General features: G+C 45.0%; 1 protein-coding gene across 2 annotated transcripts in view; it reads right to left on the bottom strand.

The window, feature by feature from the left end:
- Nucleotides 1-5,494: 5,494 nt before the first annotated feature.
- The window catches only part of LOC141918316 (metalloprotease TIKI1-like), an 84,814-nt gene continuing 65,031 nt past the window's right edge, over nucleotides 5,495-25,277 (bottom strand). Inside the window, exons 5-7 of one of the 2 annotated variants that reach the window (XM_074812627.1) lie at nucleotides 18,387-18,477; nucleotides 9,961-10,224; nucleotides 5,495-6,498 (exon numbers count right to left, since the gene is read on the bottom strand). In XM_074812627.1, the coding sequence (XP_074668728.1) occupies nucleotides 6,318-6,498; nucleotides 9,961-10,224; nucleotides 18,387-18,477 (536 nt within the window). In that variant the 3' untranslated portion in view covers nucleotides 5,495-6,317. Of the gene's footprint in view, nucleotides 6,499-9,960; nucleotides 10,228-18,386; nucleotides 18,478-25,277 lie in introns of both variants that reach the window. The other variant, XM_074812626.1, reaches the window with a different exon arrangement.

Here is a 25,277-nt window from a genome sequence, read left to right on the forward strand (position 1 = left end):
TTCAGCCTGATTCCTACACACTGTCGCAAAAGGGGCCACAACAACCCACTGAACTATACCAGCTTGTTTTCTTGCTTTTAAAGTAACTGTAGCTTCAATTCTTCTGGGAATAGAACAGACCAACCACAAGACTATCCTGGTGTTTGAAGAGAGGCCTCTGTTCTACCAGTGCCTAGCTCTTTTTTCCCCAGTTGAAGAGCACTGTACTTTTTTTCAGCACTTTTCCCCTGAAGCTTGTTGCAGAGGGTACAAAAGGACCACAGAGAAAAAATAGTCAAAATTCTTAGATTTCTTCACTTCTATTTATTTACGTGCCTTCTGTAAGTCCTGCACTTTTCCCCTCTAATCTGTTTTAGAAGTATAAGTTTGCTATACGAATAATTAAAAATAGAGAAAATGCCCCCTTTCTGAAGTTTTAAAGTGAAAAGAAAGAAATGTGAATCACTTAGCAAGGTTTTTTGCATTACTCCATATTCTTTTATGCTACGGCAGCTTTAAAATAACAAAACCATGCAAGGTCCTTAAGCTGTTTCAGAAGTTAGAGTGAGGTAATCATCACAGTTTATACATCCCCTCTCACACTGTTACAATTATTGCTTAGGATGGATGTGTATATTTTTAGACCCTATCTGAAGAACACGACCTTTTTTTTTTTTTCTTTCCGTAATTTTATTTTTCACATCCTAATGTGAAAGGGTTTGAAAGTAAACCAGCACTATATTGCCAGCTCACTAAGGGGCATTCACAGTTCACAGAAAAGCTGTGTCAGATAAAAGCACATTACTGTGTATGAAAACGCACTAAGTTAAGTCATGCCTCCTGCAATGCTTCGCAAAAAATCCCAGTTGCTAACCAAATATCATATCAGAAAATAAAGCTTCAATGTGTTAAAAGCAACCAGCAGCAGAAAGGAGAAGCTGTGAAATTGCAGGAGATAGTTGTTGAGAGGTCAATGACGTTCAAAATAAATGGTGTCTAATGCCTGATGCATTTCATCAGCAAGTAGAAATAAAAGAGCAAGTGCTGACTATCTCAGAAAATGAGAATTTATAAGCAAGCCCTTTTCCCAAGGAGGATGTCAGTCTGCCTTTTTTTTTTTTTTTTTTTTTTGTAGTTATATACATAAATGTGAAGTTTTATAACAGTTAAAAAGCACCTATGTCACAACACAGTAGTCCATTAGCCAAGCTTAGTCAAGCAACAGATATTCACAAGAATTCACAATACACTGCTGAATGTCAGTGATGGTTATAACTTATATTCTCCAACATTACAATTTAATCCAGGGCATGTGTGGAATTATCAAACCGGTACATTTTGAAGTGAGGAGGTTTTAATTTGTGCTAGTAACTTCATAGATATTAGCCTCCCAACAGAGAAAGAGAAATCTTGACCACAAGGAACCCATGGCAAGGGTCCAAATCACCTCAAAATAGATCTGTTCACAGAACACTGGTGAGACGATTTATGAAAATAATTTAAACAAGGAGGGGAACAGCAAAGTGCACAGGCTAATTAGTAAGTACAAAGGAAAAAGAATGGAAAAGGGAGACCAAGATATTCAGATACAACAAGGAACACTTTGTTACAGCACTTGGAGGACATGGAGGCACCTAGCTTAGGAGACAACAGGAGATTTCAGCCCCTGCACCAAAGAAGGAAGTACCTGCACCTTCACAGTCTTTTCTGAATAATGTCTACTATTCACAGAATCACAGAATCACAGAATCAACTAGGTTGAAAAGGACCTTGAAGATCATCTAGTCCAACCATTAACCTAGCACCGCCAGTTCCCATCTACACCATATCTCTCAGCGCTATATCGACCCTACTCTTAAACACCTCCAGGGATGGGGATTCCACCACCTCCCTGGGCAATCCATTCCACTGCCTAATAACCCGTTCTGTAAAGAAATACTTCCTGACATCTAGTCTAAACCTTCCCTGGCGCAACTTGAGGCCATGCCCTCTTGTCCTATCACATGTTACTTGGTTAAAGAGACTCATCCCCAGCTCCCTGCAACCTCCTTTCAGGTAGTTGTAGAGGGCGATGAGGTCTCCCCTCAGCCTCCTCTTCTCCACACTAAACAACCCCAGTTCCCTCAGCCGCTCCTCATACGACCTGTGCTCAAGACCCTTCATCAGCTTCGTTGCCCTTCTCTGGACACGCTCGAGTACTTCAATGTCCTTTTTGTAGTGAGGGGCCCAAAACTGAACACAGTCATCGAGGTGCGGCCTCACCAGTGCTGAGTACAGGGGTAAGATCACTTCCCTGTCTCTGCTGGCCACGCTATTTCTGATGCAAGCCAGGATGCCATTGGCCTTCTTGGCCACCTGGGCACACTGCTGGCTCATGTTCAGACGGCTGTCAATCAACACCCCCAGGTCCCTCTCTGACTGGCAGCTCTCCAGCCACTCCTCCCCAAGCCTGTAGCGCTGCTGGGGGTTGTTGTGACCCAAGTGCAGCACCCGGCATTTGGCCTTATTGAACTTCATACAGTTGGCCTTGGCCCATCACTCCAGCCTGTCCAGATCTCTCTGCAGAGCCATAGTCAGCATGGGTTTATGAAAGGCAGGTCCTGCCTGACAAACCTGATCTCCTACAACAGGGCGACCTGCTTATTGGATGAGGGAAAGGCTGTGGATGTTGTTTACCTTGAGTTTAGTAAGGCCTTTGACACCGTTTCCCACAGCATTCTCCTGGCAAAAGTGGCTGCTCGCGGCTTGGATGGGCACATACTTCGATGGGTAAAAAACTGGCTCGATGGCCAGGCCCAAAAAGTTGTGGTGAATGGAATTAGATCAGGTTGGCGGTGGTCACGAGTGGTGTCCCCCAAGGTTTGGTGTTAGGGCCACTCCTGTTTAACATCTTTATTGATGACCTAGACGAGGGGATCGAGTGCACCCTCAGTAAGTTTGCAGATGACACCAAGTTGGGTGGGAGTGTTGATCTGCTCGAGGGTAGGGAGGCTCTGCAGAGAGATCTGGACAGGCTGGAGTGATGGGCTAAGGCCAACTGCATGAGTTTCAATAAGGCCAAATGCCGAGTTCCGCACTTCAGCCACAACAACCCCCAGAAGGGCTACAGGCTTGGGGAGGAGTGGCTGGAGAGCTGCCAGTCAGAGAGGGACCTGGGGGTGTTGATTGACAGCCGTCTGAACATGAGCCAGCAGTGTGCCCAGGTGGCCAAGAAGGCCAATGGCATCCTGGCTTGCATCAGAAATAGCGTGGCCAGCAGGGACAGGGAAGGGATCTTGCCCCTGTACTTGGTACTGGTGAGGCCGCACCTCGATGACTGTGTTCAGTTTTGGGCCCCTCACTACAAAAAGGACATTGAATTACTCGAGCGTGTCCAGAGAAGGGCAACAAAGCTGGTGAAGGTTCTGGAGCACATGTCGTACGAGGAGCGGGTGAGGGAACTGGGGTTGTTTAGTGTGGAGAAGAGGAGGCTGAGGGGAGACCTCATTGCCCTCTACAACTACCTGAAAGGAGGTTGCAGAGAGCTGGGGATGAGTCTCTTTAACCAAGTAACAAGTGACAGGAGAAGAGGTAATGGCCTCAAATTGCACCAGGGAAGGTTTAGACTGGATGTTAGGAAGCATTTCTTTACAGAACGGGTTGTTAGGCGTTGGAATGGGCTGCCCAGGGAGGTGGTGGACTCCTCATCCCTGGAGGTGATTAAGAGTTGGATTGACATAGCGCTGAAGGATATGGTGTAGTTGGCATCTGTCAATGTTAGGTTAATGGTTGGACTAGGTGATCTTCAAGGTCTTTTCCAACCTAGATGATTCTGTGAAACCTAGCACTTCCCAGTGGTCACTGTAAGCAGCTGAGTAGCATGTGCAATTGCAGTCAGGCTCTGCTTTCCATATCAGTCACCGTTTCAAGATTTTGGTGTCCCATGACAATGGGACTGGTCTGGAAGAAAAGTGACAGGTAGGAACCACTAGTATAGTTCACAGGTTTCAACTCAAGCCCATGAAACCCTGAAAAATATCTTGAAGGAATTTGATTACTTTGCAGAAAGACTCACAGGATTCAGCCTCTGTAGGCACACAAGCCATCACAGTTTAAGGACATTTCTATTTCGCTGACACAGTCAGGCACTTGGGAACAGAATGAATTACACCTCTAGAACTGAATTATCTGTAGTGCCACTTCAGGTCTCTCTTATTCCTGAGTGTTTTTAACTATTATTTCCTCATGCAGCCTGAGAAAAACATTGGTGGCTGTTCCACTTGACTCCCCCTCACAGAGGCAAAGCTCCTGAGCAACCATGGAGGAGGGAACAAACTGAAAAGTCAGCCCAGGGCTAGTTTACACAGCAGCCTTTGTCTTGTAATGGAGGAACGAAACGGACGATCTGCCTCAGCCCCTTCTCCCAGTGCTTTAGAGCCCTTTGGACCTGTGTCACACCTCATCGTGAACTTCTGAAGGACAGAGGACAGGGGTAGGAGAAACAATACCAATGCATAGGCTAGCAAGTGGCAGAACACGCTCTGATGTAAAGTTTTTGGTGGCCCCCTCAGATGCACTGGTAAACACACAAGCATGTGCTCATTTTGTCAGGCCTGCAGTGCATCTTTGTAACTAAGCTATTCCCCATTTGATCTGCTCCCCTCAGGTCATATTCAGGTCAAGGAAAACAGCTCCAGACCCACCCCCTCTATGACAGTTTACACCAGTGAAAGACCAACCAGAGAGAGAGATGGGAGAGCACATCACCAGATTGGCTGCTGTGTAAAGCTGTGTATTCAGGACCCTGAGGTCTTGTAGCATTCCCTATGAGAAGGAATATGCAATGAGATGGTGCTGTCTTCTACCCTGGCCCAGATGTATTTTGTGTATTTTGTTCCCCACAGTGCTGCTGCAAATTGCAATATTTAGCTTTTCCTTTCTCTGTTTTCCTCAGCAAACTGAGACTTTGTTCAGGTTTGGTCCTTCTGAAGGGGGACTGAAGCTTGAGATCAAGAGATGAAAAGTCTGTTAGGAAAGTGGGAACCATTTGCTCCTCCTCCTCCTCCAGTGTGCAGTAGGAGGATGAGAAAAAGAGGTACTTTCTATAGGCAATGAAAAAAGTAGCAAAGCACAGGTACCTGCATAGGAAGGGAAACCTGAGGGTTTGTTGTCTCACTGGGGCAGGTGACTGCTGTGCTTCTAGTGTACCAGCTCATCATATTGGCTCCAAGCCCTCCCATGCATGAATCTTATGAGACCTTTCTAGGCAACGAAACCCTCCGAAGAGGAGGCAGGGATATATTGCTCACAAAATGAGTCAGTGTGATCAGAAGAGAATGTCCTGTACAAACACAGAAAACCATTCATCTCCACTTCCAAACTTCATACATCCAATTTTAAGTAGACAGTAATGTCTATTTTAAGTAGACAGTGAAGGAGTTAAAACAATTTGGAAAGTCTGAGAATTTCCACTGAAACTGGTAGAAAGCTTGCAAGGATTTCCTGGAGTGAAGTCTTAACTGTGCAGAAAAGGAGAAGAAAGCCCTTTCTCCCCAAAAGCGAATCCACCTATAAAATAACAATATATGTGTGATTTAGAAAGAGGGAAAAACTGCCTCTGAGCTTCTCAAATCAGTTCCTGAAAACTTATTTTGGAAGTGTCCAACAGTACAATTATGAAGCTACCCATGCTTTTTTTTTTTGTTTGTTTTAATTAAATGTACATTAGTTTGTGCTTATGAGACTTGTCTGGCCATTAGAGGTTCAGGTGTACTCATCCTACAACAGGACCAAAGAGACAGCAGAAACATTCTGTTTACAGGTCTTTACTATTTTATTCTGTTGTACATGGTGTTATCATGAACCTTTACCTTTTTATGTAATCTGGTGCCCTAACATGCAAGAATTAAAAGCATTACCAGTAGAGACATAAAATACCAACCTCTCTTTCCCAGCTGTGTTCATATGACCAAAATATTCTGTTCTAATAAGTTAGTGGTTTGTAAATCTTCTTACAAGGCACTGAAGGTGAAAAAAAATGTAATTTAGTTGGGCTCATACAGCTAAACAACAGCTGTGTTATAGCGACATTATAATCTCCCCAAAGTATTATGGGATAACATGAAATCATTCTTCTGCAAGAGAAGGATAAATAACACTTTCATGAAAATACCTTCTCCTGTATTGGGCAGGTCAAACCAGTTAATAGTGTTAATGATCCAGACTCAGGAAAAGAAGGCAGTTTAAGAACACCCCAAAGAACAGCTTTCCCACTCAGAGTCTTCTATTTTTGTTTTTTCATATAAGTTTCTTTTTGGATTTTCAAGGTGAGAGCCCTACAGCTTGGCTTCCCCTGTGTTTCAGTGCAGCCTTATCGTATGCAAAGTCAGAGTCAGTAGTGGGAGGAAGAGAGAATGGGAAAGCTGGTGAGTGCTGCCAGTGTCTGTGTGAGCATGACTAGACCGTCCATGGCCTTGGGGCTGGGGTTCAACTGTGATGTAGCCATTAATGATGCGGATCCGGGGAGGAGGATCAGTAGCACTGCAAGGCAAGAGAAAAATGTCAGTCCAGACCCAACCCAGAACTGCCTGATGCCCACAGAGCAGGAGGTGATCAGCCTCTGTGCCCCACTGTCAGTTTCTGAGTTCCTGGGAATGCTTTCTTGTACAGGTTCCACGCTCAACACAGGCATGTGTCTCCTAATGGCAGAATGCTGCCTCATCCCATCCTCACAGGTGTGGACAGGCCCTATGCCAGCCCAGAGGGCTGAAGGCACTGCCCAGCTGAACAGTGAAGCAGTCTCGAGGGGAAACAGGAAAGAGATTGAGAAGGGTGGAGACAGCACCAAAACACCTGCCCTGTACTTGGATCTACCCAGCCAGCCTGCCCGTTGCTCCCACACAGTCAGTCAGGTGGATAAGATGACCATATTCCTAGCACCTTTCAGCTAAACGAAAAATATGTAAGAAGAACAAAACAAGCTTTGTTGCATAGGAGTGTCACTGCAGCACCACTTGCTGAGCACAGCAGGAGCGAGGCACCTGTTTTCAGATGAATCCATCTTCCCCAGCCATGCTTCTGTACATGCATCTTAGTGTGGACCAAACTTGTTCCTGTACTGCATGTTCCCTTCCACAGGTCAGGAATTAAAAAGGGTTTACATGACATGCTTTAAGGAGAAGAGCAGCCACTTCCAGAAACACATCCTAGAGTCACTGGGAAAAGATCTCCACATCCAAGAGTATCTCCCAGTGGTAGTGAGAACTCTGAGGTGGTGATGAACAAGAAGTGAGTCAGAGCCTACAGGATGCTGAACCCCCATTATAGCAACACATGATGGAGAAGAGAAATTTGTGTGCTCCAGGCTGCTAACACCAGTTGTCCTGCACTGGGGTAGCTCCCACATCATGGCAGGTCAAGAGTCAGAAGGGTCAGATATTACACAGGTGGTGTTCTCTTTGGCATTGGATTGAAAGCCATGTTTGCCCCCACAGCTGTAAGACTGACATACACCCAGGGCCTCATGGTGCTGTGTGGAACCAGAAGACAAATTCAGACAAAATTAAAAGCAAGTCTACCTGCCAAGTACAAAAGCAGAGTCATTTCTCCTGCACCCAACCCCCAGCTGCTGTGCACCATTCTTGTCTTATTTTGGCCAGCTGCATTAAGCAAAAACGCTTTGGGAAACCGAAGGCAAATATCATCCTTTTTAAAAACACCCTTCCATACCCAAAGGTCCCCACAGAAGGTTTGAACAGTAAATGGAGAGAAGCCAGCTGGCAGCACTTCAAAGAAATACAGCTGACAGCTGATGCATGCAGGAGCACAAACCAAAGCAATTCTGCCAAGCCCACTACAAAACTGTATTAAAACACTTGAGCTGTGCCTTTCACATTTCCAGGCTCACAGAAGAAGAGCTGTGAATGGCCCACACATAAGAAACCTGACAGCTTTACCCGTGCCTGGGCACCCTGGGGAATGCTTATAGCAAGGGCTGAGACTGCCCTGCACACGAGTGAGCTAGAGCCCAGAGGAACTGAATTTCCATGGGGACACATCGCAGCTGGACCACGGGGTGAGGCTGTCAGCTCAACCCACACCTGCCTGGGCAATGCACAGTGGCACAGACTGCTTACACATACGGGTGTTGGGGCAGAGAGGTGGTGATTCCTCCTTCTTTACAAAGGGTAAACCCAGAGCACGGATGGGAAATGTGTGTGAATGACAGCTGCCTCTATGACACTCGCGACTCTTCCTCTGCAGCAAGGGCGCAGCAATCTCCCAGGCAGCAATAAGCATCACTTGTCTTTCCTAGTACTGTTATGCAACAGGTCCATCTCCAGATGTTCAAGCTCTCTGCTATTAAGGACTCACCCCTAAAAAGAATTTGTCACCTAGCACCTGGCAAAGTTTCTGGGATTTCCTGCTCCCACATTTATGCAGTAGTTTCCTAATCTGTCATCATTAGGTTTGGTTTTACCTCACTATTGCCTTGCAGTACTTGCAATCCAGTATGTAGTCCTAAAGTACCTCCAATTTAGTCACAGCAGCACATCCTTCCACCTCCCCTCTTCTTCTGAAGGCGCCGGATGCTGCAAGTGCATGCGTATCCCACACCAGGGCACCCACTGACTTCCCTGAACTTCATGGGAATAGCTGCATGTGAAAAACTGAATGTGTCAGTGTGCAGGCAGGGCAGGAGCTTGAGATCATAAAGACACCAAATCATTCCTTAGTATTTCAACTGAACAGACTGTCAACAGAAGCTCCAAAACCCCATTCACAAACAGCTGGTATCAACTACATTAATAGAAAGTAAATGATACACTAAAAGACAAAATCAAATGTGATCAGGATAAAGATTTGTTGTACTGGTGAATCTTGGACTGTGTGTAGCTCTGTCAGTGGGCATGCAAACCTCCACATGCATTTGTCTCCCTTTCTCTCCAAACTGCTAACATTTAGGTTGGAAGGAAGAGCAGAAAGAGGGCACAGAACAACTCTAGAAAAGAGGAAAAGGAGTCTGGTCTAAAAAGTGTAACAATGGCTGAATGCTTGGCACAGAACAACAGCTGCTGCACTTGCGTGCAGACAGCCTGAGCAATGTATTACTCAAAGCAGTGGTAGAGCTGGGACACAGGGATTTGATAAGGAAGGCATAGGAGAACCCTGATATACCCAGTACCTTGGGAAGCAGGAAGAGATAATTTTTCAGAAAAAAACCCAAAAGTAAAATGTGGAGGCTTCATTTCAAGAACTGCAGGCTTTTCTCCATCATCCTGACCTGTCTGGTTAGTTACAGTAAATACAATGCTTTCAACCTGAGTATGGCAGAGATACAAACAGAGACACAAAGTACAAAAAGAGAGCAGACTCAGGTCTGTGTGTTATCTGACAGGAGGGAAACATTAAGGTACACATCCAGCTACAGGCCTAAGTACAGCTCATGAGGGAGAAGCTGGCTCTTTCTTTGCAGGCTGCTGTAGTTCTTGTAGGTGAGTAAGCTCTTCTGGATGAAAACCATGGGTTATGTGTGAATCTTTGCCCCACAACACACTCTATTTCTTATATTAACTCCATCATCCATTAGGTTGTCATCCCCCTTTCCAGATTTCCAGTAATGACATGGGGCTCACATGCTTTTTAAGATTAGAAGAATACAGAGACTATACCATCTACCACCGGACCCAGCCTTCTGTGATAAAGAGGACTACCATATGTTCACAGTCCCTCAAGCCCAAATGCAAAATGGTCTATACAAGACTTCCACTTGTTTTATGCCTAATTTTCCACAAACCTAAACCATGCAGAAGAAGCTATTTTGCACTAAAAGCACAAACAGCCTTAAGTAAATGTTTCATGAGAATCACGGTGAGGGAGAAGGTCAGATCCTTCCCTCAGCATCTACTAGCCCCTGTAGAAGTCTGGTGCACTGGATTGATCAGTCTAAGTTAAAGTCCAGTTTGCATGACAAACCCTCCTTCCTCCCCAGCTGTTAGGTACCTTTGCTCAAGGCGAACCCAGAGGTCGTTAAACTGTCGAAGTCTTTGCTTCTTCTGCTGCTTCTTCGTCTTCTTTTTGTACTTCCTGTCTACCTTCTCCAGCATGTCGATGCTGTCAGGGAGCAGCAGGTGAGGCAAGAGCTCTTCCTCCTCCTCCTCTTCCTCCTTTCGGTGGTGCAACGGCAGTCGGAGCTCCTGGGATGCAACATAGGGGCTCTGTGCCAGTGATGATGATGAAAAGGCTAACAAGGTTTTCGGGGGTTTCCTTCTGGAAGGAGGAGGGAACACAAACAATATTTGAAAGGGCTTTGAGGCAAAATCCTGGTAGAGACACCATCAAGGCACGTATAAAACAGGTGTTTCTCCCTAACATATTGGCTGGATGCTTATTTCTTTGCTTGTGTTCCTGCCCCCTCTTCCATAAGTCAATATTCTGATCAAAATAGTTCTCTTTAATGGAAAAAGCTTTGGAAAAGAGGTAATCTGGAACTGAGGAAAGAATGCAGTGTGGCTCATGGTGGAATAACTCTTGGGAATAACCTTGCATACCTAGAAAGAGGCAAAAAAGGAATCACCCTCAAAGTCAGAGGAGGTCAAACCACACTCCTCTAGTCTGATGTACTGCAGAACACAGACCAGACCATTCCTTTCAGCAATTACTGCCCAGAGCCAACTAACTTGGGGGCAGGAGGAAGGGACGTGAAAACTAAGACACTCTAGCTGAAGGAGCCAGTCCTAGATCAACAGCTCTCACTGGTGGAGAAGGTCAGTCCATGAGCTGGGCCACAGACTATGGTCATGGCTGGAGAAGTATCTTGCAAATTATCGTCTTTGAAGGCAATGGCTCAATGCATCATTAAGCAATCCTTTGGGCCATCTAGTCTGCGGCAACTGAAAGCAGACTAGCTATGGCAGTGCCAAGTTCACTCATAACATTTGCTCCTCCATGAAGCCCGATGGTACAGAGCAGTGAAAACATAGCCTTTATAAAATATCAGGTCAGGGGACCTGCTTGTGAACAGGGGAGAGCTAGTGAGGGAAGAAAAGGTTGGAGGCCATCTTGGGTGCAGTGATAGTGAGATGATTGAGTTTTCGATCCTTCGAGAAACAAAGAGAGGGGTTAGTAAAACTGCCACCTTAGACTTCCGGAGGGCAAACTTTGACCTGTTCAAAAGACTGATTGACAAAATCCCTTGGGAGATCTGCCTTGAACAATATGGGAGTCCAGGAAGGCTGGACATACTTCAAGAGAGAAGTCTTAAAGGCACAGGAGCAGGCTGTTCCTGTGTGCCGAAAAACAAGCAGGTGGGGAAGGAGACCAGCCTGGCTAAACAGGGACCTTTGGCTGGATCTCAAGAACAAAAGGAGAATCTATGACCTTTGGAAGAGGGGGCAGGTCTCTCATGAAGACTATAAAGATGTAGTGAAGCTATGCAGGGAGAACATTAAGAGAGCCAAAGTACAGCTAGAGCTCAACCTGGCTACAGCTGTTAAAGATAATACAAAATGTTTCTATAAATTCATTAACAATAAAAGGAGGATTAGGGAAAATCTCCCTCCCCTACTAGATGCAGAGGGAAACATGGTAACTAAGGATGAGGAAAAGGCTGAGGTGCTCAACACCTGTTTTGCCTCAGCCTTTAGCAGTGGAACTGGCTGTTCCCTGGACACCCAGCCTCATGAGCTGGGAGATGGGGAGGGGAAGCAGAATGAGGTCAGCACAATTAAAGAGGAAGCGGTCAGAGACCTGCTACACCACTTGGATGCACACAAGTCTGTGGTAGCTAAACCAGGACAATGAGATACACCCAAGGGTGCTGAAAGAGTTGGCAGATGTGCTCGCCAAGCCGCTTTCCATGATTCACCTGAAGTCATGGCTAACTGGGGAGGTCCCATTGGACTGGAGGGTGGCAAATGTGACACCCATCTACAAGAGAGGCAGAAAGGAGGATCCGGGAAACTATAGACCTGTCAGTATGACCTCAGTATCAGGGAAGGTCATGGAGCAGATCACCTTGAGTGCCATTACAAGTCATATAATGGACGACCGGGGGATCAGGCCTAGTCAGCATGGGTTTATGAAAGGCAGGTCCTGCCTGACAAACCTGATCTCCTTCTATGACAAGATGATCCGATTATTGGATGAGGGAAAAGCTGTGGATATTGTCTACCTGGATTTTCGAAAAGCATTCGACACAGTTCCCCATAGAATTCTCATAGAAAAACTGGCTGCTCATGGCCTGGGTGAGCGTACGGTCTGCTGGGTCAAGCACTGGCTGGATGGACGGTCCCAGAGAGTGTTGGTCAATGGAGCTAAATCCAGCTGGTGGCCAGTCACAAGTGGTGTTCCTCAGGGCTCGGTGTTGGGACCATTTCTGTTCAACATCTTTATTGATGATCTTGATAAGGACATAGAGTGTATCATCAGTAAATTCGCAGATGACACCAAGTTAAGTGGGAGTGTTGATCTGCATGAGGATAGGGAGGCTCTACAGAGAGACTTGGATAATTGGATTGGTGGGCCAACGTTAATGGAACGAGCTTCAACAAGGCCAAGTGCCAGGTCCTGCACTTGGGCCACAACAACCCCCAGCAGCGCTACAGGCTTGGGGAGGTGTGGCTGGAGAGCTGTCTGAAAGAAAAGGATCTGGGGGTTCTAATTGACAAGCAGCTGAACATGAGCCAGCAGTGTGCCCAGGTGGCCAAGAAAGCCAATGGCATCCTGGCTTGTATTAGAAATAGTGTGACCAGCAGAAGTAGGGAGGTGATAGTCCCCCTGTACTCTGCACTGGTGAGGCCACACCTGGAGTATTGTGTCCAGTTTTGGGCACCTCAATACGAGAGAGATATCGAGGTGCTGGAGCGAGTGCAGAGGAAGGCAACGACACTGGTGAAGGGCCTGGAGAACAAATCCTATGAGTGATTGAAGGAGCTGGGACTCCAGTTTGAGGAGGAGAAGGCTAAGGGGAGACCTCATCACTCTCTACAGCTACCTGAAAGGACATTTAGAGAGGTTGGTGCTGGTCTCTTCTCACAGGTAATTAGGGATAGAACAAGAGGGAATGACTTTAAACTCCAAGAGGGGAGGTTTAGACTGGACATTAGGAAAAAATTTTTCACAGAAAGAGTGGTCAGACAGTGGAATAGGCTGCCCAGGGAGGGGGTGGAGTCACCATCCCTGGATGTGTTTAAGGGTCGTTTGGATGAGATGTTGGGGGATATGGTGTAGGGGAGAGCTTTGTAGAGTAGGGCTGATGGTTGGACTCGATGTTCCCAAGGGTCTTTTCCAACCTGAATTATTCTGTGATTCTGTGACATGTCTGACACATAAGAGACCAGAGCTCAACTCACTATTGTAGCATTGACTTCTAGTGTAAGCATTTACTGTCTCCATCCTGATCTGCAACAGGAGATAATTCTGTCCTGCCACTCAGAGAAGCACACCAAGGAGCATGAAATGGTGGTTTTAAAGGGTTGTATCAGACAAGTATGGAAGTCCACATAGAGGGAAGGAGGCTGAGCAATTGCACCTCTCTCACAACACGGAAGTGAGCTTTGCACACATTTATAGCAAGTAATGAGAGAGCAGGAGTCAGGTCTTCAGCTTTCTGGCTGCACGGATCCTGTATTAGGCTGGCAGCATTATCTGGAATTTCAGAGTGGCTCCAGCAAGTGAGATACTGCAGTGAGACTGTGTGCATGCACAAACTCTCTCACAAGGCAAATCTTGGAAGTCCAAAGGACCACTCAGTCAATACTCCAGAAAAAGCTCTAAGGGCTATGCTTACCCAGCTTCATGCAAAGGTGATATACTGAAGAAACAATCAGCTCCACCCTGATTACTCAAGCTCTGTTTCATTATACTTAGAGCAAGCAACATCTCATCTGTGTCCAAGACAGGCAGTCTGCTGTTTCCTATCCACCCTTTGCTGGCCCACACTTCTCATTGTTTGGAACAAAGCAATACCCTCTCTTTACTTGTTCATGAGCATCTTGGACAAACTCACAAAATCAATCCACGCTGGATACACAGAGCACAACACAAATATCTGACTAATCTTTATGGCTACTTCCTAGAGAAGAGATGAAGTAGTCTTCTGTAACAAAACAAAACTGGAGACTGGCTTGTGCTGAAATTCAGAAAGGTAACAGAAGACCACAGACCACTGTGCAGAAACCTGGCTTCAATCAGTGAAATCTTCCCAGAACTATAGTGTGTTTCCTTTGTGCCTTGCAATGGCATCAAAAGGAGGGGGTCCAGAAGAAGATGTCTTTCAGTGTGGGTGCAGTTTTCAAGCTAGCCCATCACTGTGGGCACATCTCTCTGATGGATAATAAAGGGGGTCTATCCTGGAGAAGAAGAAATGAAGCTGTTGACTGGAACACAAGGGAGGAAGTAGATGGAAAATGAAGAGAATGTGATCTTATTTCCTGCAAGGAAAATCAGACTGATCATGTGGTGAACTTTATGTGACAGAGACTGGTGCGGGATGGATCTTGGGCTATTGATCTCTTTCAAAATCCTTGCGATTGTCAAACTCTCACTTTATCACCTCTGAAGTGTCACAATCCTTCAGCTCTCCTCCACAACATCTTCGCATCACCCATGCTTTAACTCCACTTTACAGAGTGACACCCCCCCCCCCCCAGTTGTCTCCAGTGACCAGATTTGATCTCTCTGAAGGTCCTCTGCTTATGGTTCCCTTTGCCCCAATTATTCTTCACTGTGTCTGTTCCTTAACTGTGAAAGTCACAGAGTGAGCACCAGTCCTCCCTGGTAGATTAGAGTGCATTGCTCCCTGCAGCCTCCCCTACCAAACCCATGACAATACCATGCTGGAGCTCAGCACTGCTACAGGCACAGCCAGGATGACCTCCATCGTGCGTGGCCAGCCATTTAATTCTGATACCTGCAGCCTCAGGACACTACTAACAACAGACACTCATATACATAACCTCCTTTGCAACACTATCTACAGGTAATTCTTCCAGGGACTGGCTGAGCAACCACAGGAAAAAGCACACAGATGCAAAAAGTCATCCTTCTTCCTCAAGGCCAGTTCCCTCCCAGCACAGGAGCTAAAGGAGGAGTCAGGAAGCACCTTAATTACAGCTGTGATTATGTGATGAATATTTTATAATATATATATATATGCATTCTAAAATCAGAAATGGTTAAGTCCAAAATAAGACAGTAGGAACTTGATTGAACTTGTGGCACTATTTATAAAATGTCCTTTGTGCTGCTGAATGGTTGGAGCACCTCTTTTGACTTCCTTGCTTTGGCAACACCACTAATAAGGAGCCCTCCTGCCTCCACACTCCACTACAGGAATTCATCCCCCTGCAGATGGGCAGGACACCTCAGGCAGCCCTTTCTGCAGATGAAATTGTGTGACGGCACCCAGCAGTTTGCCGGTTACAAGAAAACATGCATAATGATCCCACATTTTTCTGTGTTCCTACACACAGATACCTACAAGATACCTCATAAGGGACTTTCTGTTAGCCAGAGCACAGGAAGCAGCAGACTGTGCTGCTGCTGCACAGTGTTATGTTGCAGGGAAGGGAGACAATTGCAGACTTCCTCATCCTCTTGTTTTAGGACCACTCAGCTAATATCCCCTACTGTACCTGACAGTAGAACAGCCATTTGAACACTCTTGGTTCAACCACTTGCCGTTTTTATTCTCTCTCAATTTTGTCCTGTGAAATAGTCCATGGGTACTGACTGGACTGTATGCAGCTACCCTGAGTATCACTGATACCTACCTTCCTGATGGGTGAAGATCTATCCCTTCTTTGCACATTTGTCTGCCCTTGATTTCCATACAGCTACATCTTTACATAGCAGTATCAGATTTTGTTTATTCTCAAGTACATATTAAGCTCTCTTTCTTTAAACATTAAGAAGCTGCTGTAGCCATTTTTAGGAATACCTAAACTAAGAATGTTCTGGGGGGGGGAAACACCACTCCCCCCCAAAATATCAGTGCAGGCAGGTTTTTGATTCTTACTGTAAACACTGATACACTGGATTGTCTATCATGACTTAAGTGTTACAGGATCATTAAGTCTTGTGCTTAAGCACAGGGGGCTTCTCCATGTCAGACCACCTGCCCATTGGTGGCAACAGGATTAGGGGTTGCATTCATGTACCCATGGGGATAAGTCTTGGCTCTGTTTCAGTGCATGTAGAGTTAATGATGTATGTTCATGTAAAGGATCATAGCAAAAGCATGACCTACAATTTTAATTTCATGGTCTGAAAAAGGCATCAAAACTAGTACAAAGAGAAAGGTGAAGCAACTAGAGTATGAGAAAAACATCTGTTATTATTTTGCACCACATCTGTGAAGCCCCTGGCACAGACTAAGACTCTGCACTGTGCCCCCTGCAAAAGCTGATCGTCCTGCCTGAAAGCCCCATATCAGAAATGTAGGGGAAGAAGAACAGAGATGTAAGCAATGAGGGACAGCGTGCCTGGCACAGAGGATAAAGAGAAACTACCATAATGATGATTGCACGCTTTCCTGGGTAAAAAACTGTCTGGATGGCCGGGCCCAAAGAGTTGTGGTGAACGGAGTTAAATCCAGTTGGCGACCAGTCACGAGTGGTGTCCCCAGGGCTCGGTTTTGGGGCCACTCCTGTTTAACATCTTTATTGATGATCTAGACGAGGGGATCGAGTGCACCCTCAGTAAGTTTGCAGATGACACCAAGTTGGGTGGGAGTGTTGATCTGCTCGAGGGTAGGGAAGCTCTGCAGAGAGACCTGGACAGGCTGGAGTGATGGGCTAAAGCCAACTGTAGGAGTTTCAATAAGGCCAAATGCCGGGTGCTGCACTTGGGCCACAACAACCCCCAGCAGCGCTACAGGCTTGGGGAGGAGTGGCTGGAGAGCTGCCAGTCAGAGAGGGACCTGGGGGTGTTGATTGACAGCCGTCTGAACATGAGCCAGCAGTGTGCCCAGGTGGCCAAGAAGGCCAATGGCATCCTGGCTTGCATCAGAAATAGCGTGGCCAGCAGGGACAGGGAAGGGATCTTGCCCCTGTACTCGGCACTGGTGAGGCCGCACCTCGATGACTGTGTTCAGTTTTGGGCCCCTCACTACAAAAAGGACATTGAATTACTCGAGCGTGTCCAGAGAAGGGCAACGAAGCAGGTGAAGGTTCTGGAGCACATGTCGTACGAGGAGCGGCTGAGGGAACTGGGGTTGTTTAGTCTGGAGAAGAGGAGGCTGAGGGGAGACCTCATTGCCCTCTACAGCTACCTGAAAGGAGGTTGCAGAGAGCTGGGGATGAGTCTCTTTAACCAAGTAACAAGCAACAGGACAAGAGGTAATGGCCTCAAGCTGCACCAGGGAAGGTTTAGACTGGATATTAGGAAGCATTTCTTTACAGAATGGGTTGTTAGGCATTGGAATGGGCTGCCCAGGGAGGTGGTGGAGTCCCCATCCCTGGAGGTGTTTAACAGTAGGGTCAACATAGCGCTTAGGGATATGGTGTAGTTTGGAACTGTCAGTGTTAGGTTAATGGTTGGACTAGATGATCTTCAAGGTCCTTTCCAACCTAGATGATTCTGTGATTCTGTGATAATTAGGATCAAACCTTTTTTCCACTGTGGTCTTTTAGCAGTGAATATAAGGAAGAGTCGGGATATCCGAGAAGACACAAGAGCACGTGTTTGGCAAGAGTCTGAAGAAGGGGGAGACGAGGATTGTATACCCTAAGCTGGTGGCAAGAAGTCCAGGAAGTGTCAAGAGCACATATAATTCTCAGCAGAGTGTAGAGGAGGAGATTATTTGGCATTCTGTAGTTACTGAAACCACAGAGATGGACAAAGGCATCCAGTGGAGATAGAAAGAGGCAATAAGGGTATGTCCCGAAGGACAGCTGCAAGATGAACCAGAACAGCAAGTACCTTGTCTTAAAAATGCTGAAGAGAGCAGGGGACATGAGAGCAATCAGTCATGGGGACAGCTTGCAAAGAGGCTGGGTGGATTCTGGGCAGTCAGATTCCTGGCTGAGAGAGAGTACTCAGAAGGAATCAAAAATAGCAGTGTAAGAGAAGGAGAGTGTTAAAAGGCAGGGCAGTCAAACATCTAAAAGGGAGGAAGGAGCCTGAAAACCTGTGTGGTATGAGACAGCATGCAGATCTGATGAACCAAGCATGCGTACTCTATGGCTGTTAGTTTAAGAGTTAAAACTTACAGGGGCGGATATATTTTTATTTTATTAAACAGAACAAAAACTAATCAACAAAAAAACCCCCCAAACAAAACACCGAAAAAACAAACCTAAACCAAATAAAATCCTGTTTCCAAACTGGCTCATTGTTAGGTATAGTTCTAGCTGCCACTGCCTCTTCATGATTGTTTATGACCAACCCTCCTAATGGCTGCTCAGCTAGATAAAAGCATGCATTACTTGTTGATGGCTTGTCCAGCTGGAGTATGTTCTACCTCGTACCCTTCTCTCCTCAAAACATCAATCACTGTGTTGTTGCCCATGAAGTGACCTGCAGTTAAGAGAAAAATTACATCAGAACTCAATGAGCACAGGGAAAGAGAGAGAAGAACAACAAAGTCCTTCCTCATCACAGGAAGCATGCCATATTCAGGGCAGTCAGTGCTTTATGACACCCTACCAGCATGCACCAGAAACATAGGATCTCCAACAAATGATTGCTCCACTTTCCCAAGGTCACTTCAATTACCACATTCTACCTTTCTAAAATGCAGATGTGACTGAAATTACTCTGGTTCTGCAGCTTGTTGCATTATCAGGCCACTGTGGATTTCTTGGGGCAATAAGAGATGAAGTTGGGAGTATGTTCAGGAGCACCACCGAGTCTACAAGTCCTGGTGGTACAAACTAGGTCAGAATCTGACTGCAGTGTGTACATCATTTTAACATCTTCTGGCATCATGAAAGCACTGATTTTAAATGATTAAGAATCATGCAACTGCAGAGAATGGAAAGTAGCTCTGAAAGCAAATGACTCAGATCAATCTCTTTCATTCCTTCAGTATAAGTCACTAGGGACAGAGACTCCACTTCAGTGGTGTTGAAAAGTTTCAAAAGGACTTAGAGAGCTCTGCCCTAATTCTGTGATTTATGTCTCCACTCCATTTTCAAACAGATGTGGTGGCTGGTCAGCCCACAATTTGGCATCACGGTGAATAAATGACTACTTAAAGGGTGCAGGAGTTATTCCTGAAGGACTGTAGGCTCTGCACGCTGACTGACTTCCACCATCACTCTAACACCTCATCAGACAAGGCTGCTGAGAAGCAGATGAACAGAGGCCTTGCACAGTCACTCATAGATCTAGCTTTCTTGAAAACATTTGTTTATTTAACAGCCTACGTGAATTAAAATTAGGCTTGAGCAAATGACTTATTAGAGCAAATGACTTGCCTCTGTAGATGTCAGCAGTGCTAAAACTGATAAATAACTTCAGAAAAACTGTTTTCTGAAAAGCAGTGCCAAGGCTCTGACCTCATATTTTCCTAATCCACATCCTTCAGGAGGAAAGAGAGAAGACATAAAGATAAGCAATCTACAGGGCAATCTACACTGTTAAAATAGTTTTCTTTGTGCCAGTTAAGAGCTTAGAGTCTCACACATTTCAAGAGTGAGCTACTGAATAGCTGCTCACATCACAGAACCAAACACACTATTCCCCATCAATCTTCAGTTACCCTTGCTCAGAGCTGAGATTTAGACATATGCAGGAAACTACTGTAGCACATGGATGAATCCCATTTCAATCAGTCAACCTGCTTGAGTGATTTCCTGAAGCTAGGCCTTAATCTTCTTTTTAATTTGATGAAGAGATAAGAATATTTTTTATATCACAGTCTCACGTACAGGCCTTCACAGGGAGCCTTTTCTCCCCGTGGCCAATGCAGTGAATTATGTCTGCATGTGAAAGAAAAACGGTGTGCTAATATTGTGGAAGAGAGAACAGACCAAATGAATAGATATGTGTGAAACAGATGCATACCAATACAAACAGGCATGTGATATTAGATTGTTCACAAGACGTGATCAATCAGAAGCTGCTCATGCTAGGTACATAAAGATGTCAGTGTTTTGCTATCCAAAAGGCAGGCCACACATGCTTCATGAGACAGAGATAGCCTGGGGCCCAGACGACCTACAGGCTCAACCTGAGCTAGGTGCAAAATGAAAAAACAGACAGAAGGGTGAAGGTTTGAGGTACAGGACCTCACCAGGAGCCAGAGTCCTGTAGCCCTTTTGCCTCTTTTCTGAGAACTGTCACAGAAAGAGCTTGGTGGTATGCGAGAGACCTGATCACGAAAAGCCACTGTAAGAAACATGAGAAAGATTCACTCTCCAAGGTTTATGATCAAGCAGCTATACTGCAAGGGCGGCTTAGCCCAAAGTCACATGACAGGGAGCAGGCCGCTTTCACCTGTTTTCTATTTTAGTCTAATACACTTGAATGCCCTCCAAAAGAAAAGCCCTGGGCCCTGTCCCATCAGAAAGCCTGTTCTTTTCTTTCTGTACACAGTCCTGCATTATCCTCACACCACTAGGTGAACAGATGCCTCTGAGAGGTCAGTTTACTCTGGCAGGGGGTAGGGACCCATGAATCTCTATTCTTCTGTGTTCAAGCTCAAAGAGAAACTAAGAAGCTGTTGTGTGCACCAGCCAAGCACTCTACTGGAGAGTAAATAAGACCCCAGCCTTTAATCTGCACTGAAAGGAGATGGTGTGCAGGGACTGCAACAGGCTGTATGCTCAAACAACAATGCTGTTTGACTCGTGCACTTGCAGACTAGTCCACAGACTCGGACGTGCGTTGAGTACTCTTGACCTTCCTCAGCAGCAATACCCAATCTTGCAGAACGCAGGCTACTACTATTGCCATGAAATCCATGTCTCCTGTTTGCAGCTTTTACTGCCAGTGCACACAGAGGTGTTTTCATCTAGGTAATTGTGCTAGGACTGTGGGTTTCAGCAAAAGCTCCTGAACTCAAATTTAAGCCATTGCAAGGCTGAAAATTTTCTGCATCTAGCAAAATGAACAAGGATATACTGCACAAGAGAAGTTCTGTTTCTTGTCCTGAATTTTTATTTTTCATATAAAGCAAGATTGTAAGACTGAAGAAAGATGTTTCTCTCTGAATTTCAACAAAATCCATGATTCCAAGCTGATACACAAATTTCCTTGACCCTCTCTTAGGGTCATGTAAAAGGAAACCCCCAAGCCCATATAATTTTTTATGTCTGCTGTGTTTTCCTTAGTAGAAAAATGGCACTTTCCATCTCCCCCGGAAACATACCAGGACCTTACCATCTACAAATATCCCAAGATAATGAATCACTGGATGTACATGTAAAGAAACAAAACTGTTCGTTAGGAAACCAGATCTGGACTGCTGACCTCCAAGAAGTGATGGGAACAGCTACAGTACACGATCATAACAGTTCAACCACAAAATAGCCCAGATGATTCAAGCCACTGGGGACATGATAAAGCAGGATGTTTATTCCTAACTGGGCTGGGAGTGCTCAGATGGACTTTTGGTTTGGACTCTATGGGTCACTGAAACAAATATTTTCAAGAATGTACCAAGAGGTACAGGTCTTACAATTATTTAAAAACATTCTGGAAATGCCCATGGCAATGATCACCTGCTATCATTCTTCCTAGACTGTTTCCAAGAATTATATAGATAAAATCATATAACATGTCCCAGAAGGGTGAACAGGACACCTGTAGGTGACTGGATTAGAGTTACTGGCCTATAAAAAAGGCATGACATGAGGCTGCTGACTATACTACCCATGAACAAAAAATAAAAACTTCAGCAAAAATTATCACTTAACAGTGAGGCACAAAGGACAGCTCATACCCCTCTATGTGCTTCCCATGGCAGGGTTCTTCTCCTACCCTTTCAATAATCCAAGTATCCTCCAATAGCAGTTTGTGAGCCAATAAACCCATGAAGAAGGGTTCAAAACTGCCAGTGCTCCCTCAAAGGATGCAAACACAAGCAAAGGAGAATTCCTTATGGCCTGGAGAGCAGGGACATGCATGGCGCAAGTCAGTCCCACAGGTATCTTTCAGAAGAGCTGAAAGTTCAGTGTGTGGCAGATCCAGTCAATGACCTACAGAATGCAGAGTACTGTCTTAAATCATTTCACTGGATGGAAGCCAAACTGCAAAACAGATATCCTACTCCTCCTACAGTTCCAGATCACCTGAGAGTTCATCACTCCATGAAGTGGACAAAGTGATCCTCACTGACATCAGGTACCTGATGAAGCTAAATTGAGTTCCCAGAAAGCACAGTTCTTAGGACACAATGACTAAGAATGGAGACACAGAAAGAACTCGTGTGGTACCCTGACCCACAGTGTGTCCCCACAGGCAAGAACCCTTACAGAGGAATTTTCTTCATCCCACTCCATGGTCTGTTATTCCCTGAAAGGAGCTGAAATGAGTGAAACAGAAGCAACCTCTGGAAAGAAAAGGATGCTCCTCCCTATCCCCAAATCTCTACTTAGTTAACCTTTTGGCACAAGGACAAGGGACAGCCCATGGTCTGTGAGTAACAGGCAAAGTCCATTTTTCACATATATCACAAAATGACCTTGCCCTGCCCCAATATAGTACTAAGTGAGCAGAGAAAGATAACCGTAACCATGTCTTACTTGCAGAGCTTGGCAAGCCATATTGGAGGCAGTCATACCATAGCAAGCACTGAGAGACCTTCAGCTTTGTGTAACAAACTTGCTACCAAACTTTGTTTGCAAAAGATCCTCTGCAAAACTGCAGGGGACTTTTTATCTGGGCTGAGAACACCAGCAGTGGCAAACATTCCCAGCTGATCACCCCTGAAGAAATCTGTACTTGGTGCTCAGAAATCCAGGGGCAAATTTCATGAGTTTGCCTCATGTGTACACATGGTTATACTTTTCAGTACATTTTGGGATGCAGAACATGGAGTCATTTTAACTCAGTAAAATTATAGAGGAAAAAAAGCCAGACAAAATATTTAATATGATCCAAAGCAAAACAAGGAAAGCAGGTGATGTGATCACCTGAATTACAGATTAGTGTCCTTTAGATGCATGTTTTCTGTATACAATGTTCAAGAGGAACACGCTGCTTTCAAGCACGAGCACTGTGCACCCAGGTGCAGTGAGCTTGCACTTCACTTCTCCCAGAATCAGAGGGAGGAGGTCCTGTGCAATTACACTAAATAATCCAAAGATGGAAAACAGGTGTCATTGATAAAGTAGTTGGGATTCCCTATTTGACACCTAAATTAAAACAGCTTCTCAAACAGAAAACATGTAACACTAAATCTAATAAAATCTTCTTGCTTCTAACAGTATTTCCAAGTCAGGAAAAGCTCAGGTATCAGAACACAAACCAAAGGACCAAGAGCATGATAGTCTCACAGATTTAATGCTGCCAGAAGAAGGAAATTACAAAAATTGAAGGGGATGGGAGCAGCCCTAGGAGTATTGTAAAACAGCCTAAAGATCCCCCGAATTCACGTTATGTGCAGGGGTATAACAATGTTGCATTACAGTACTTCTGCATGCATGTAGGTCAAATTCCCTGCAAGCAGCTTTCCCATGCCCTCCAATCTTTTTGAGACTGCACACTTCCAAATGTACTTCTTCCTGTGATTACCTGTAAGATGAAATATTAATGAAATATTACTCCATAAACATTGAACTTGAGGTTTTACTCCACTGAGGCCAGGATAAATGTTTGTCTTCAAAAAACATTATTACCTTCAAATCTCTTTTTTCATATAAAATCTTAGTGGATCATACTTCACCACTCTCAAACCAATGGGGAAAATCTGGTGGGCAAGACTGTGGAACAGTGGCATTCTCTGTGCCCAAGAAAATATTTTCACTAGACATGGAGACACTCAAAGAAAGTGCCTCAAACCTGCATTCACTCAGGAGGAAACAAAAAATGACCTTCCATTTCTTTAGAAATGGTGTGCTTTGCTAATTAACTCACCTATATGGAATTACTAGGATTCATTTTCCACTTTTGTTTGTAACAGAATCATGTAAACATTAAATCCTTCTCAAAATAGTTGATGATGAAGGCCTTGCACAACATGGGAAAAATTGCCTAATACCACAGAAAAGAACCATATGAAGTTACAATTTGCATGAGCCAAAATGAAGGCATTTTTTTTTGCAAAAGATAACAAGACATTTATTTACCAGGTTCTGCCAAAAACTTGGTCTCTTAAATGTATGACCTCAGTATTTTTGGTCCCGGGGTTCCCATTTTTACCTTTGGGCAAAGTCAAACCTCCTGATAACTACACAAATTGAAGCTAGAAAAAGGTTTTCCACTGATTATAAGGCCAAATTTATAGCAAATTTAACAAAAGGAAAAGGTTTACAACATCATATCACTTATTTTGTAAAAACTGAGTTAAAAGAAACAGCTTCTGTTCAGGCAGTCTCAGCCACTGGGGCTTCATCTTCCCTGCCATTTACTGAGAGTTTTCCATTGTTGAAGCCCTAGGCTCATTAGGCAAGGAGTCCCTCACATAGGTGCCTATGCTAGCAGCCAGTATTATTTTACTGCTAAGGGAAGGAAATACCAGTCTTATGTCTGAGCTGCAGTATTCACAGCCACCTCTGCTGCTGGACCTGCTCCCATTCCACACCACTGGCTTCCTTTCCAGAAAAAAAAGGCATCAAGGACTTGAAATCTCACTAGCTTAAAACATACATTATCAGATGAAAGTTTTCTTACTGTAGCTGCCCAATAAAGGTAACAATGGGTAAACCCCAGCGCTGATGAGAAGCTGATGGTCACCAGACTGTCAGTACCTGAACAGAAATGGCACACAGTTGTCTGACCTGGCTGATTTTTGACAGTTGCACTAATACACTGGTACAAAGTTTTCTGCCTCTAAAGCAGAAATGCAAAGCTTTCCTCATTTCATGTGCCAGAGATGTCAGAAGGAGTGCCCTTCATGTGAACCCTAGGGCTCTGGATGTTGGTCCTGCCTCCACACAACATTATCTATCCCCTTTGGGGGTTCTTGTTCTGATAAACTGTGTCATTAGCATTCTGCAGACTCAGAGAGGCTATTAAGGAAAACAGTCTCAAAGCTGCTGGGTTGTATCTGGCACTCTCAGATTACAGAGGTACAGGCACACCTTCAGGAACTCAGTCCTTCCTCCCACCCAAAAAGGCTAAAATGATGCTGCATTCCAAAGACAGAAGAAGCAAGTCCTCTGTGCCCAGGGAGAACTGAGGTGGCCCCACATGACTCATTTAATCTGTTT

The sequence above is a fragment of the Strix aluco genome, chromosome Z, assembly GCF_031877795.1.
Source record: "Strix aluco isolate bStrAlu1 chromosome Z, bStrAlu1.hap1, whole genome shotgun sequence".
Classification (NCBI taxonomy): Eukaryota; Metazoa; Chordata; class Aves; order Strigiformes; family Strigidae; genus Strix; species Strix aluco.